This window comes from Bufo bufo, chromosome 4 (genome assembly GCF_905171765.1).
Source record: "Bufo bufo chromosome 4, aBufBuf1.1, whole genome shotgun sequence".
Taxonomy (NCBI): domain Eukaryota; kingdom Metazoa; phylum Chordata; class Amphibia; order Anura; family Bufonidae; genus Bufo; species Bufo bufo.
This window is the reverse complement of record NC_053392.1, coordinates 603,789,859-603,805,399: the sequence shown is the minus strand read 5'-3', so window position 1 is coordinate 603,805,399 and position 15,541 is coordinate 603,789,859. Positions and strand designations below refer to the sequence as shown.

Genomic DNA, 15,541 nt, shown 5'->3' with positions numbered 1-15,541 from the left:
GTCCGGTCATTCCTGCCCTCTCATATTTATCCTCTCACCCGGTGAGTCCGGTCATTCCTGTCCTCTCATATTTATCCTCACACCCGGTGAGTCCGGTCATTCCTGCCCTCTCATATTTATCCTCTCACCCGGTGAGTCCTGCCCCCTCATATTTATCCTCTCACCCGGTGAGTCTGGCTGTTTAACCACCTATTGAGGCTAGCTGCCACGTGAGTCAACCTCTTACCTTTGAACCAGATTTAGGCCTCATACACACGACCATATGCAAACCACAGATCCGACAAAATACTGATACTGGCCATGTGCATCCCACAATTTCCACTGGCAAAACGGACAAGAATAGGACATGTTCTATTTTTTTAGAATAAAATAGCCACTGGTCTCATAAGAAAATCTTCATCTCGTGCATGCACAGTGGCTCTGAGTAGCAGCGCATTCACAAATATACTCAATAACGAATATGAACCCAGATTCGTCTTTGGTTGTGACGTGTGCCACAATCCGGATTTGGGTTAGTTACACGCATGCGCAAGATTAACCTTTTCTTAAAACCAGTGGCTATTTTATTTTGACCGCATAGCGAACAATGCAGTTTGGACAGTCCCTCTACAACAGGTTAATTAATGTGATAAACGAATCGGATTCGTACATAGCGGTATGAACCGATTCGCTCATCGCTAGTGTGCATCCAATCCGCAAAAAATGTGGATCGGAAGCAGAAAAAGAAATATGGTCGTAGGCATGAGGCCTAAGGGTGTAAAAAAAAAAGGGGGCGGACATTGACTCCTAGGACACCTACCCCCAATACAGGGACAGTTCTCCTTCCTGGAGGAGCGCTACCGTGCCTACCTTCTTTCCCAGGGAGCATTGCCTGCCCTGTAAGACTCCTGACGCCAGCTTGGTGGTCCTGACAATGGGAATCATTATCATTTAGGACTGTCTGGTCATAATAGATTGTGTGGCATGATTTGGGAGCAGACATGGACCCTCCTAGTCACGCACCCTCATATTTTATGTGTTACACAGGCAGTGACCCCAGCGGTCAGCTGGAGCGTCTAGCGCTGGAGACCCATGGCAGCACCCTGCACCTAGACATGATCTCCCTGGGTCGTGGTCAGGGGGTGAAGGCAGAAGAGCTGATTACCAAAGCCAGAAGACTGAAAGGCCACTGGGTCTTCCTCCAAAACTGCCACCTCGCCGCCTCCTTTATGCCCAGACTCAGAGAAATCGTGGACGGGTAAGATCAGACGCCGCCGCTAACGCTGCGACAAGTGCAAGTACTGTTAAATGTAATCCGCGGTTTTCTTTCAGATTCGAGCGACAGGCCGGGGCCGCGGATCCGCAGTTCAGGCTGTGGTTAAGCTCCAAGTCAGATGAGTCATTTCCAGTTTCTATTCTACAGAAGGGTTTCAAGGTGAGACCCCCGATAACGGCACACTGTATGTCGGGGCCGCTAGCAGATGGTTGTACATCTCTTCGTGCACTAGAGTGAAAAAGAAATGTGAGCGCTGAGATTCCATAATCATTTTTATCGTCTTTCCTGGTAGATGGCAGTGGAGCCCCCTATGGGACTGAAAGGAAAGTTACAGCAGACGTTTGACAGCACTGGCAGCGGGCTGATCACAGAGAAGATCTTCGAGAAGGAAAATGGCCGACCAGCCTGGAAGAAGCTCCTGTTCAGTCTGTGCCTATTCAATGCCGTGATAAATGAGAGAAGAAAGTATGGCGCCCTCGGGTGGAACATCCCGTATGACTTCACCCTCTCCGACTTGGAGGTACTAGTGGATAATTCATATGTCTAGATCTGATATGTTAATATGCAGTGTGTGTGTGTGTGCTATAAAGCTTGTGCTTATACAGGGAGTGCAGAATTATTAGGCAAGTTGTATTTTTGAGGATTAATTTTATTATTGAACAACAACCATGTTCTCAATGAACCCAAAAAACTCATTAATATCAAAGCTGAATATTTTTGGAAGTAGTTTTTAGTTTGTGCTATTTTAGGGGGATATCTGTGTGTGCAGGTGACTATTACTGTGCATAATTATTAGGCAACTTAACAAAAAACAAATATATACCCATTTCAATTATTTATTTTTACCAGTGAAACCAATATAACATCTCAACATTCACAAATATACATTTCTGACATTCAAAAACAAAACAAAAACAAATCAGTGACCAATATAGCCACCTTTCTTTGCAAGGACACTCAAAAGCCTGCCATCCATGGATTCTGTCAGTGTTTTGATCTGTTCACCATCAACATTGCGTGCAGCAGCAACCACAGCCTCCCAGACACTGTTCAGAGAGGTGTACTGTTTTCCCTCCTTGTAAATCTCACATTTGATGATGGACCACAGGTTCTCAATGGGGTTCAGATCAGATGAACAAGGAGGCCATGTCATTAGATTTTCTTCTTTTATACCCTTTCTTGCCAGCCACGCTGTGGAGTACTTGGACGCGTGTGATGGAGCATTGTCCTGCATGAAAATCATGTTTTTCTTGAAGGATGCAGACTTCTTCCTGTACCACTGCTTGAAGAAGGTGTCCTCCAGAAACTGGCAGTAGGACTGGGAGTTGAGCTTGACTCCATCCTCAACCCGAAAAGGCCCCACAAGCTCATCTTTGATGATACCAGCCCAAACCAGTTCTCCACCTCCACCTTGCTGGCGTCTGAGTCGGACTGGAGCTCTCTGCCCTTTACCAATCCAGCCACGGGCCCATCCAGACTCACTCTCATTTCATCAGTCCATAAAACCTTAGAAAAATCAGTCTTGAGATATTTCTTGGCCCAGTCTTGACATTTCAGCTTGTGTGTCTTGTTCAGTGGTGGTCGTCTTTCAGCCTTTCTTACCTTGGCCATGTCTCTGAGTATTGCACACCTTGTGCTTTTGGGCACTCCAGTGATGTTGCAGCTCTGAAATATGGCCAAACTGGTGGCAAGTGGCATCTTGGCAGCTGCACGCTTGACTTTTCTCAGTTCATGGGCAGTTATTTTGCGCCTTGGTTTTTCCACACGCTTCTTGCGACCCTGTTGACTATTTTGAATGAAACGCTTGATTGTTCGATGATCACGCTTCAGAAGCTTTGCAATTTTAAGAGTGCTGCATCCCTCTGCAAGATATCTCACTATTTTTGACTTTTCTGAGCCTGTCAAGTCCTTCTTTTGACCCATTTTGCCAAAGGAAAGGAAGTTGCCTAATAATTATGCACACCTGATATAGGGTGTTGATGTCATTAGACCACACCCCTTCTCATTACAGAGATGCACATCACCTAATATGCTTAATTGGTAGTAGGCTTTCGAGCCTATACAGCTTGGAGTAAGACAACATGCATAAAGAGGATGATGTGGTCAAAATACTCATTTGCCTAATAATTCTGCACGCAGTGTACACAGCAGCCCACCTACAAAGCAGAGCTGCAGTGTAAAGCATAGGGGGGAAGCTTTTAAAGGGACGGAAGCTAGATCTCAGCGTTTGATTGTGCAGTGCAGCTAAAGTGCAGACACTGCTCATAGCACTAATGAAGCAGAGCTAAATGACAATCAAGTGGCTAATACAGAAGAGAATAGCAGATATCACCCAGCGCTAGTGTACATTGGACGCTGTGATTAATAGAAAATTGTAACGATCAGTGATCGATTGTAAGCGGGAGCAGGTTGGTCGCTTTATGAGATATCCTCTAGGAACAGTGCCACCTAGTGGCCAGATTTTCACATATGCTGTCTTATGTACTGTGTGTCCAGGTCTCGGTGCAGATGTTGGAGATGCTCACAGATAACCACAGAGAGATCCCGTGGACCGCCCTCCATTATCTGACGGGCGAGGTGGTGTATGGAGGAAGAGTGACTGACTCCTGGGACCGACGCTGCCTGCTGAGCATCCTGGACAATTTCTACACCCCTGCCCTCCTGCAGGATGACTACTCCTTCTCTGCCGACCAGGTGAGCAACACCTCAGAGGCTCACTAACTTATATAATTACGGAGCTATCCCCAAAACAGCAAGGCTATCCTCCGAATAGGTAATACATGTATGGTACAACAGTTGGGACCCTCCCAGTGATCGTTAGTGCTCACGGTTGTCCACTGACTTCTAAAGGACTGATGGAGCACTGTCAGTGCCATAGAAGTGAATGGAGTGGTGAACAAACTTGTGACTGTCGCTCCATTCAGACGGGGGACTAGAGACCCCCGTTTTAGGGATCCTTAGGGGTCCCAGCAGTCAGACCCCCAGTGATAATACATTTATCACCTATAGGATATTTTTCTTAAGTAATAAAAGAGTTATAGAGCCCGTATTATACTTCAGAGCTGTATTCCCAGTCTTATAGAAGCAAATCTCAATTACTATACAATAAAAAGTTTGACAACTTCCTAGTCTACAGGTGACACTCGAAGAATTAGAATATCGTGCAAAAGTCCATTTACTTCAGTAATGCAACTTAAAATTAGAATATTGTGAAAAAGGTTCAATATTCTAGGCTCAAAGTGTCACACTCTAGTCAGCTAATTAATCCATACCCCCTGACCAAAGGGGACCTGAGATTGTGACTTTGGGGTTTCATAAACTGTAAGCCGTAATCATCCAAATTATAGCAAATAAAGGCTTGAAATATCTCACTTTGCCTGTAATGAGTCTCATATATTAGCTTCACCTTTTTAGTTGCATTACTGAAATAAATGAACTTTGCACGATATTCTAATTTTTCGACTTTCACCTGTGCTTTGTGCTTTGATTCCTCGGCACTTTCAAGATCCCTGCTTTGCTACAAGTAAATCCTGTCTATGGAATCGTTTGAGAGCTAAATACATTGGTAGCAGAAATCTCTCGCCTCTTCTGATAGTTCGCCACAATGTATCAGTCTGGGGTCCAAATTCTCAGAAAGTATTGTAGCAATTTTCCTCTATGGAAAGCTGCAATACCAGACACGACCTGTGGACAGGTGTGGCACTGTTTCTGTGAAAAGTCTAATTCTAGACAAAAACCCTTTAACCAGGCACATGTAGGAGGAATGATACCTTTCATTACCTTAGTGATCTGTCACTTTATTCTGGAGAAAAGGTATTTTTAATCCATACGCGATTGAGCAGTTCAGTGCACTCTGGGCGGGTCCAAGCCTTTCTCCTCCTGCTTTCTCTGCCGGTCCCTCCCTCTGCTTCTTGAATGAAGGTTCCTGCATAGTCATCTCGCCTGGCCCTGTCCATCAAGGAGTGGGAGGGGCTGGCAGACAAGGCAGAAAGGGTGCGCAGAGTGGTTTGCACCCGCCCAGAGTGCACTTAACTGCTTATTTGCATATAGATTTTTCTAAAATAAAGAGATCACTAAGGGCTCATGCACACAACAGTATTTTGCGTTCAGTATACTGTCTGTTTTTTTTAGTTCAGTATGCCGTACATTAATTTCAATGGTTCAGCAAAAAAAACTGAAGTGTCTCCGTGTGCATTCCGTTTCAGTATTTCCGTACCTTGAAAAGATAGAACATGTCCTATTCTTGCCCGCAAATCACAGTGCTTGGCTCTATTCAAGTCAATGGGTCCGCAAAAAAAAAAGGAACACATACGGAAATGCATCCGTATGTCTTCAGTATCTGTTCCGTTTTTGTGGAACCATCTATTGAAAATGTTATGTCCAGCCCAATTTTTTCTATGTAATTACTGTATACTGTATACGGCATATGGAAAAACGAAAAGGAAACAAAAAACGGAACAACGGATCCGTAAAAAACGGACCGCAAAACACTGAAAAAGCCATACGGTCGTGTGCATGAGCCCTAAGTGAAAGGCATCATTACATTCAGCTAAGATCACCCTACAAGTCAATGGGGTGAGATTTAGGGTCCATTCACACGTCCGTAGTGCATTGCGGATCCGCAATACACCCGGCCGGCACCCACATAGAAATGCCTATTCTTGGCCGCAATTGCGGACAAGAATAGAAAATGTTCTATTTTTTTAGTGTGCTCTCCGCATCCATTCCGTCCCCATAGATAATGAATGGGTCCACAATTTGCGGAAAGGATGCAGATCCATTATTACGGGCGTGTGAATGGAGCCTTATCAACCCACATCCGCTAGCCGACTGTAGTAAAATAATCGCAAGCCGCGGGTTGTGGAAATATTTTTGGCACAAATGGTGTTTTGCCACTTTCCAAAAAGAGGGTGTGGCGTGGGTGGGCCTATTGACATCTGCGCTACCTACGAGCTGGCATGGATTGTACGTTAGGCGCACGGACTGCCGGAGGATGATTATATGAAGTTATCCCCTATCCACAGCATAGAGGATAACTATTAGATCGGTGGGGGTCCTACCGGTGAGATCCCCACTGATTACGAGAATGGGGGCCCCAAACCCCATGGAGCTCCACCAAATGAACGGAGTGGGTGGTCAGAAATGTGTACGACCGCTCCATTCATTTCTATGGGGGTTCCTGAGATAGCCGACTCACTATCTCCAGAACGCCCATAGCGATGAATGGAACGGCCGCACGCATTTCCGACCACCGGCTCCTTTCATTTCAGGGGGGGCTCCAATGGGGTCCCTGAGCATAAGGGTTAACTTGATAACCGAAATTCCCCTTTAATTTATGATGAGGCGGGCACCTTGTCATAAATGAAGCACATCCTCGCAGGGAAAATCAAAACCAGAGCAGAAAACGCCAGTCCTGATAAATCTCCCCAGTGAGCCTGGTGACAGACCAGTAAGAAATGGCAGCTCATAACATCCTGTGACACACGCTCACGTCAGGCGGGTGTCGCCTGTACAGCATACATCCCTTCCAGTTTGATCCCAGTTCACACCAGTAGGGGATGTAGCTCAGTGGTAGAGCGCATGCTTTGCATGTATGAGGCCCCGGGTTCAATCCCCGGCATCTCCACTTCTTTTCATTTTTTATTTTTTTTTATGCGTAAATTGCATTCAGTCACTCAGTGGGAAAAATGGCTAAAAATGTAAGAAAATGAACGTATCTGGAAAATTATAACATCCTAATCATGGAAAAGCTGCGTAACAGACGGAAACTTACTGAAAGCTGTATCAGTACATGCATAGATCTATCCAGGGCAATCCCTTTATGAATGGGACCTGATGGGTGCTGGATTATCAGATATTCCGGATAATCAGATGCTCGTAGAAATGTACAGCATATAAACTGTCCAAGAAGCGTCTTTTCAATCAGAGGTGTTTTCTAAGGCCCCTTTCACACGGGCGAGTATTCCGCGCGGATGCGATGCGTGAGTTGAACGCATTGCACCCGCACTGAATCCTGACCCATTCACTTCTATGGGGCTGTGCACACGAGCGGTGATTTTCACGCATCACTTGTGCGTTGCGTGAAAATCACAGCATGCTCTATATTCTGCGTTTTTCACGCAACGCAGGCCCCATAGAAGTGAATGGGGCTGCGTGAAAATCGCAAGCATCCGCAAGCAAGTGCGGATGCGGTGCGATTTCCACGCATGGTTGCTAGGAGACGATCGGGCTGGGGACCCGATCTGTATTATTTTCCCATATAACATGGTTATAAGGGAAAATAATAGCATTCTGAATACAGAATGCATTGTAAAATAGTGATGGAGGGGTTAAAAATAAAAAAAAATTAACTCACCGAGTCCACTTCATCGCGTAGTTGTGGATCTCTGTCTTCTTCTGTAATGTTGAGCTGCCGGCTTAGGACCTGTGGCGACGTCACATCACATGGTCCAATCACATGGTCCCTCACCATGGTGATTGGACCATGTGATGAGCACAGTGATGTCACCACAGGTCTTTTGCCAGGTCCTGAAGATAGAACAGAGACCGGCAGCTATGGAGCAGGTAAGTTAACTTTTTATTTTTATTTTTTTTAACCCCTCCATCCCTAATTTACTTTGCATTCTGTATTAAGAATGCTATTATTTTCCCTTATAACCATGTTATAAGGGAAAATAATCTACACAACACCTAACCCAAACCTGAACTTCAGTGATGAAGTCCGGGTTTGGGTCTGGGTACCAAACATGGCGATTTTCCTCACTCGCGTGCAAAACGCATAAAAACGCTTTGCACTCGCGCAGAAAAATCGTGCATTTTACCGCAACGCACCCGCATCTTATGGGGCCTTCACACGCTACGCTTGTGTGAAAGAGGCCTTAGGGTCCGTCCACATGGTCAGTTTTGTTTGTTTTTGATGCAGTTTTGGAAGCCTAAACCAGAATCGTTAATTTCTAACGATAATTTGTTTTCCCTTAGTCCTAACAGCAGCACAGATGGGGTTAACTGCCCCTGTGGACTGGTAGGACCGGCGGAATTTTAATGAGCCCAAGAGCCAATAAACGATCTTCAGCTCCCTGAAAGGGAGGAGATCACCCCCCAGCCCACCGTGTTTTTAACAAGCATAATGTATTTAGGGTGGGATATTTGTGTGCTGCTGTTAGGACTAAGGGAAAACAAATTATCGTTAGAAATTAACGATTCCCTTACGTCCTACCAGCAGCACAGATGGGGAGATAGCAAGAAGAATCCCCTAGGGAGGGTCCTCATGCCTGGCAGAACTAAGAACAGTCTGCCCAAAAGCCGAAAACTCTGCCATCCTAGCATCTATCCTATAATGGGAGATGAAGGTTGACTCAGAGCTCCAGGAGGCCGCCTTACAGATCAACTCTAAGGGGAGGAGTCTTCTCTCCGCAACCGAGGTGGAGACCGCCCTAGTAGAATGGGCCCTCACAAACTCAGGAGGATCTAAGGATTGGGAGACGAAAGCTTCCATAATGGCCTCCTTGATCCAGCGACTAATGGTGGCTTTAGACGCTTTACGGCCTTTAGACTTACCGGCAAACAGGATAAGAAGATTCTCATCTATCCTGAACTCACTAGATCTATCCACATAGATCTGGAGGCATCTTGAAATATCCAGCGGGTCTCTAGCTGGAGTATCAGAGGAGGAGGCTGTAAACAAAACTGGTAAAGATATTACCTGATTGATGTTCTGGAAAGTAGGCACCTTAGGCCTGAAGTAAGGTAAAAACTTCAGGAGTACTCTATCCTGTAGAAAAATAATGTACGGGTGAATTGCGGAGAAAGCCTGCAATTCAGAAACTCTTTTGGCTGAAGCTATAGCCAGAAGAAAGACCATCTTTAAAGTCAAAAATTTAAAATTTACCTCCTCCAAGGGCTCGAAGGGGGGAGATGCTAGCCCCCTGAGCACTACTGAAAGATCCCACTGGGGGATAGGTTTCAGTATAGTAGGCTTTAGTCTTTCAGCTCTCTTCAGGAAGCGTTTGATGAGTGGGTCCCGAGAATGTGGCCTGTTGAGACAGGCCGAGATGGCATAAACCTGTACCTTCAAGGTAGCTGGAGATAGGCCTCTATCTAATCCATCCTGAAGAAATTGAAGTATCGCAGGAAGGGGCGGATCTGCAGACGCCACCTGTCTGGAATCACACCATGCCTCGAAGATTCTCATGATCCTGGAGTAGGCCTTCTTTGTAGACTCTGCTCGGGAATGCGACAAAGTTCTCAGGACCGACTCGGAAAGCCCTTCTATGTTGGGAAGGGACTGATCAACCTCCAGGCTGTCAGGTTGAACCTGTGCAGATCTAGGCAGAGGTGAGTGTCCCACGACACCAGGGTCTGCTCCGGGGGGAGTCTCCAGTATTGTCCCAGACTCATCTGAATGAGCTGGGTAAACCAGGATCTTCTGGGCCAAAACGGTATGATGGCTATTACCGAGGCCTGATCCTGACGGATTTTCATCAATACCCTCGGTATCATGGAAAAGGGAGGGAAGATGTAAGCCAGCCTGAACCTCCACAGTATTGACAGAGCATCTATCGCCAGGGGGTTGTCTTCCCTGTAGAGGGAACAGAACCTCATCACCTTGGCGTTGAACCTGGTTGCCATGAGATCCACTTCTGGCATACCCCATCTGTGAACTAGCTGCCTGAAGATCTCCGGATGCAGAGACCACTCCATGGTCGGTAATCCTCGACTTAAGCGGTCCGCTATCATATTGAGGGAGCCTCGAATATGAACGGCAGATAGATGGGAAAGGTTCAGCTCTGCCCACCGAAGAATTACCCCGATCTCTGACAGAAGGGGCAATGATCTTGTGCCTCCCTGTTTGTTTATATAGAGAACTGCAGTCATATTGTCTGACTGGACTTTCACTGCTTTGCCCCGGATCTGAGGCGCAAAGTGAAGGAGGGCTAGCCGGATAGCTCGCATCTCGCGAAGATTGGAGGAAAGATGCCGCTCCAGAGGAGACCAAGATCCCTGAATTGGGGATCCGTCCAGGTGAGCGCCCCAGCCTACAAGGGACGCGTCTGTAGTCAATATGACCCAAGCTGGTTGGGTCATAGACTTCCCTGCTGGTAGCTGAAACCACCATCTGAGGGAATTTCGGGTTTGACCGGACAGGGAGCACAGGGAATCTAGCCCCGCAGGGCTGCCGTTCCATAGGTGTAAGACCTCCGACTGAAGAGGACGGAGGTGCCATAGCGCCCAAGGGACCGCATCCGCAGCCGCGAGCCCCAGCATCTTCATGAGAGTCCGGATAGAGACTCGACGAGGGACATAAAGGACCTTTGCCGGGTCCTGAATCCGCGCTCTCCTTTCTGGAGTCAACCGGAGGGACATCTCCACAGAGTCGACCACGAATCCTAAGTAATGGATTGAAGTCGATGGGCTCACATTCGACTTCTGCCAGTTGATAATCCAGCCTGGGCGGAAGAGAAAAGAGATTGCGACCTGAAGATGGTGGGTAAGGATCGGAACTGAAGAGGCTATGAAAAGCCAATCGTCCAGATAAGGAATAATAGTCAGTCCTTGGAGTCTCAAAGCTGCCACCACCGAAACCACCACCTTGGTGAAGATAAGGGGGGCAGAAGAGATTCCGAAGGGAAGCACGGCGAACTGAAAGTGCCTGAAAACCCCTGAAATCTGGACCGCGATCCTGAGGAGTTTCCGGGGAGCGGAATGGATCGGAATGTGAAGGTACGCATCCTTGAGGTCCAGAGTAGCCATGACGTCCCCAGGATTGAGCATATGGCTGACTGACCTTATGGTTTCCATGCGAAACCTTGTTTTCCTTATAAATCGATTGAGGAATCTCAAATCGATGATCATCCGGAGATCTCCTGTCTTCTTGGGAACCAGGAACACTGGTGAATAAATCCCTAGGCCCCTCTCCCCTGCCGGTACCTCCTCTAGGGCTCCCTTGGAAATATAGTCCTGAATGTAAGATTCTAGGACCACCTGTTTGGCAGACCCGAAATTTCGTGTGGCGATGAATCTCTCTGGGGGGAGAGAGATAAGATCTACCCGGTACCCGGCGGAAACTATGTCCTGGACCCAGGGGTCTGCAATCAACCGGCTCCAAGAGTCTTTGAAATGGGTAAGACGGCCCCCCACGGGAATCTGGGGGAGGGGTACGGGAAAATCTAGAGGAGACACTGCAGGGGCAGCAGGGCTTATCCAAGAGCCTCGAGGAGGCCCATAGTCAGGAGGGTTTTGCCTCCCTGGTGGGTTTGCGGGGGCGTCTCGGATCTTTACGAGACGGCCCCCCCCCCAATCTCTGCGCCTAGACTGCTGCCCAGGACGACTTCCGCCCTTCTTTTCCTGTCTGGGGCGTCCCCGAAAGGGCTGCTGGGGGAGGCTCTTCCCTTTTTTATCGGAGAGCCCCTCCATTATTTTGTCCAATTCGGACCCGAATAACCTATCTGGTTCGAAGGGGAGCCCACAAAGGTTAAACTTGGATGCGTTATCCGCGATCCACGGTTTCAGCCAGAGTGGTCTGCGGGCAGCTGAAACTAGGGCCATAGTTTTGGCGGCCAGCTTCAGCTGCATCTGGGAGGAATCAACTAAAAAGTCCATAGCCAGGTTGGCTGACTTGAAGGCTGCCAGGATGTCGTCTCTTGATACGCTCTGGTCCACATCCGTCTGGATTTGATTAAGCCTAGAGCGTAGATAGGTGGATACCTCAGTGGCCACAATGGAAGTAGATGCGGAGGCAGCGGCCGCCGCGTAACCCCTCCTAAGGGTGCACTCTGCCCTCCGGTCTAGAGGGTCCTGCAGGCTAGACCCATCGTCTGCAGGGACTAGAGTGCGCCGGGACAACTTGGCTATAGCCATGTCCACCTTGGGAACGGAACCCCACGATTCCACCAAGGGTTTAGCCATCGGGTACATGAGTCTGAATTTTCTGGTAAGCACTGGACCCTTCTCAGGCTTTTTCCACTCTGTGCGCATCACAGAGAGGAGGGTCTCATCCGCTCTAAAGACACGCTGTGTCCGACCGGCGGGATCGGAGGACTCCCCCATGTCAACATCCTGGTCCCCCGACCTGATGGACTTGAGTAACTTCTGCGTCTTTTCTGGAGGGAAAAAGCAAGAAGTAGATTCTTCTTCCTCAGAAGAAGAAGACCCCACTGAACATGGGGTAGGTCTTTCGACCTGTGCGACCACCTCCATGGGAGTCTGAGAGGGACCTGGTAGCCTCTCATTAAGCAGCTGAACTACTCCCTTGATGGAATCATCCACGTATGTCTTGGTCCATTGGAACATCTCCTGCATCGTGGGTTCCGTGGATGCCGTGCGACAACTCTCACATCTGGAGTAAGGACAGCTGTCATCTAGGGGTGTGTTACATTCGTAACATGCCAAATGCTTCCTCTTGGCCCCAGCCTTCCGCTGATCCTGCTCCTTAGGGGAAGCCATAGTCTGTAATGGAAGAAACAAAACAGGTCATAACACCTACAATATCAGGAGGTGGAGAAAACCAGACCTTAAGGGGGCCCACCAGCACTAGAAGAAATAGAACTGAAAGAAGAGGAAGTACAAAACCCAAGCAAAGAAATACTGCAGGAATATCACAAAGCACAGGAGCGCTCTGGAGCTAACTTGTGAAAGCAACGCAACCAGAGCACTGACTGATGGGCTCTGGGCGCTTAAAAGGAGGAAGCCCCGCCCAATGGGCGGGTTCCTGAAACGAGATCAGCACCACTCCCTTTTTTTTTTTTCTTGTAGAAAAACCAGAGCCTATACTGGCTCTACCTATACGAAAATTGTCTCCCCAGACTAATCCTAAGTCCAGGATGTCCTTCTAGGGAGCCAGTTTAAAAGAAAGGTGAGTTTTATACATCACCGCAACGCTTCGGAAAACCGGAAGTGACGTAGCGCACCTAGGGCGCGTCACTTCCGGAAAATGGCGGCGCCCATAGCGCCGCACACATGCGGTAACGGAGGGACGGAGCACCGTCTACAGATGATGAGAGAAGAGGGGAGGGGACGCCCCCCTCTCCCCGACGGTACCCCAGACCGAAATCGCCATGATCAGGCCTAAAATAAAGGCACTGAGATCCATAGAAAGCGAGCTAAGCTTAAGGAGGGGAAAAGAACCCCTAAGCAATCTTCAGCTCCCAGAGAGGGAGCGACACGCCAGTCCACCTGTCCAGAGGACAGAAAAAAACACGGTGGGCTGGGGGGTGATCTCCTCCCTTTCAGGGAGCTGAAGATCGTTTATTGGTTCTTGGGCTCATTAAAATTCCGCCGGTCCTACCAGTCCACAGGGGCAGTTAACCCCATCTGTGCTGCTGTTGAGGACGTAAGGGAAGTGAATAATAATAAAAAAAAGAAGAGAAGTCAGATCTGTCCTTTAGGCCTCTTTTACACGGGCGTGACGGATTGGCTCCGGTTGCGTTCAGGAAAACTCGCACCACTTTCCAAGCAAGTTCAGTCAGTTCTGTCTGCCATTGCGTTCAGTTGTTCAGTTTTTTCCGCGCGGGTGCAATGCTTTTTGATGCGTTTTTCACGCGCGTGATAAAAAACTGAAGGTTTACAAACAACATCTCTTAGCAACCATCAGTGGAAATCGCATCGCACCCGCACTTGCTTCCGGATATAATGCGATTTTCACGCAACCCAATTCACTTCTATAAGGGCCAGGGCTGCGGGAAAAACGCAGAATATAGAACATGCTGCGATTTTCACGCAACACAGAACTGATGCGTGAAAAACAACGCTCATGTACACAGACCCATTGAAATGAATTGGTCCGGATTCAGTGCGGGTGCTGTGCGTTCACGTCACGCATCCGCGCGGAAAACTTGCTCGTGTGAAAGGGGCCTTATACTTTCTCTCCTACTTTCAATTCACTCCTGATTTCGGCTTCCAAACGTCTTTTCACATATGATGCCAGATTAATAGTATTATGCTGTGTGTGTATGGCCTCCTGCACACAACCGTTTTTTCCCCCCGTTTACGGGCCGTTTTTTGCGTTCCGTATACGGTATGTATGCATTCCGTTTCCGTATTTCCGTTTGTTCGTTCCGTTGAAAGATAGAACATGTCCTATTATTACCCGTAAATCACGTTCCGTGGCTCCATTCAAGTGAATGGGTCCGCAAAAAAACCCAGAACACATACGAAATGTACTCCGTATGTCTTCCGTATCCGTTACATTTTTGCGGGACCATCTATTGAAAATTTTATGCCCACCCCAATTTTTTCTATGTAATTACTGTATACTGTATATGCCATACGGAAAAACGGAACCACAGCAGAAACAAAAATCAGAACAATGGATCTGTGAAAAACGGTCCGCAAAACACTGAAAAAGCCATACGGTCGTGTGCAGGAGGCCTATATGTGTATATATATATATATATATATATATATATAAGTGTAGAAGTGACGGCCGCCATTGTGTTTGTGTCCAGGTTTATCATCCTTTGTCAGACGATGCAACCTTACAGGACTGCAGAGATTATGTGAATTCTCTCCCCGACACCGACAACCCTGAAATCTTCGGCATGCACCCCAACGCTGAGAGAGCGTACCTGACGTCCCATGCTCACGCCTTCCTGGATACTATAGCGATCATGCAGTCCAGAAGGAGCGCAGATCACACTGCGCACAGGTCGGTAGTCACACTGGAGGCGGATGTGTTGCAGTAAACATGGCGGATGATATCTAATGATGTGCGATGTCCTGCAGAAGTGAATACAGTCAGGATCAGATGGTGCAGGACATGATCACCAACATCCTTGCTAAACTACCTGAGACGGTGGAAGGGAAAACGTCCCCGGAGCGCTCCACGGCCGAAACACATGACCGGCGTACGCTCGCTAACCTGCTTACCGAACCTGCATGGGAAGCGCTTGTGAAAAATGCTAAAGGTATCCGGCTTAGTAATATGAGTCCTTGAGACATAGACAAAACAGATTAAAGTATGGGTCATGAAGGGTTAAATATCGCTCATTTCGCAACTTGCAGCAGATTACCTGTATGTGGCAATCCTCATTAGTCACAGTATGATGCTAGAAGATTAGGTAACGGCATATGCTGGGAGTGGTAGTGCTTCTGAAAGGCAGACAAAAAACAAACAAAACAAAAAAAGATGCATTTTTAAGTCCTGTAGTAATACTGACACCTAGTGGACTATCGAGGAACTGTGAGTTAAAAAAAAGTTTCTATTCCACCCTTGGGTACGTTTCCTCTGTCACCACCTCAGCTACTAGGCGAACAGCAAGGTCTCCTCACATGGCTGCCTGCATGGTAACA

The 15,541-nt window shown here is 47.7% G+C and overlaps 1 protein-coding gene and 1 non-coding gene across 2 annotated transcripts in view; both read left to right on the top strand.

The window, feature by feature from the left end:
- Positions 1 to 15,541, top strand: part of DNAH14 (dynein axonemal heavy chain 14) — a 188,592-nt gene that overhangs the window by 160,628 nt on the left and 12,423 nt on the right. The window contains exons 77-82 of the mRNA XM_040430564.1: positions 1,027 to 1,237; positions 1,312 to 1,414; positions 1,548 to 1,775; positions 3,752 to 3,949; positions 14,698 to 14,897; positions 14,975 to 15,156. Coding sequence (XP_040286498.1) covers positions 1,027 to 1,237; positions 1,312 to 1,414; positions 1,548 to 1,775; positions 3,752 to 3,949; positions 14,698 to 14,897; positions 14,975 to 15,156 — 1,122 coding nt within the window. The remainder of the gene's footprint in view (positions 1 to 1,026; positions 1,238 to 1,311; positions 1,415 to 1,547; positions 1,776 to 3,751; positions 3,950 to 14,697; positions 14,898 to 14,974; positions 15,157 to 15,541) is intronic.
- TRNAA-UGC lies at positions 6,810 to 6,881 on the top strand. Its single transcript has one exon. It is a non-coding gene; the product is annotated as a tRNA-Ala (tRNA).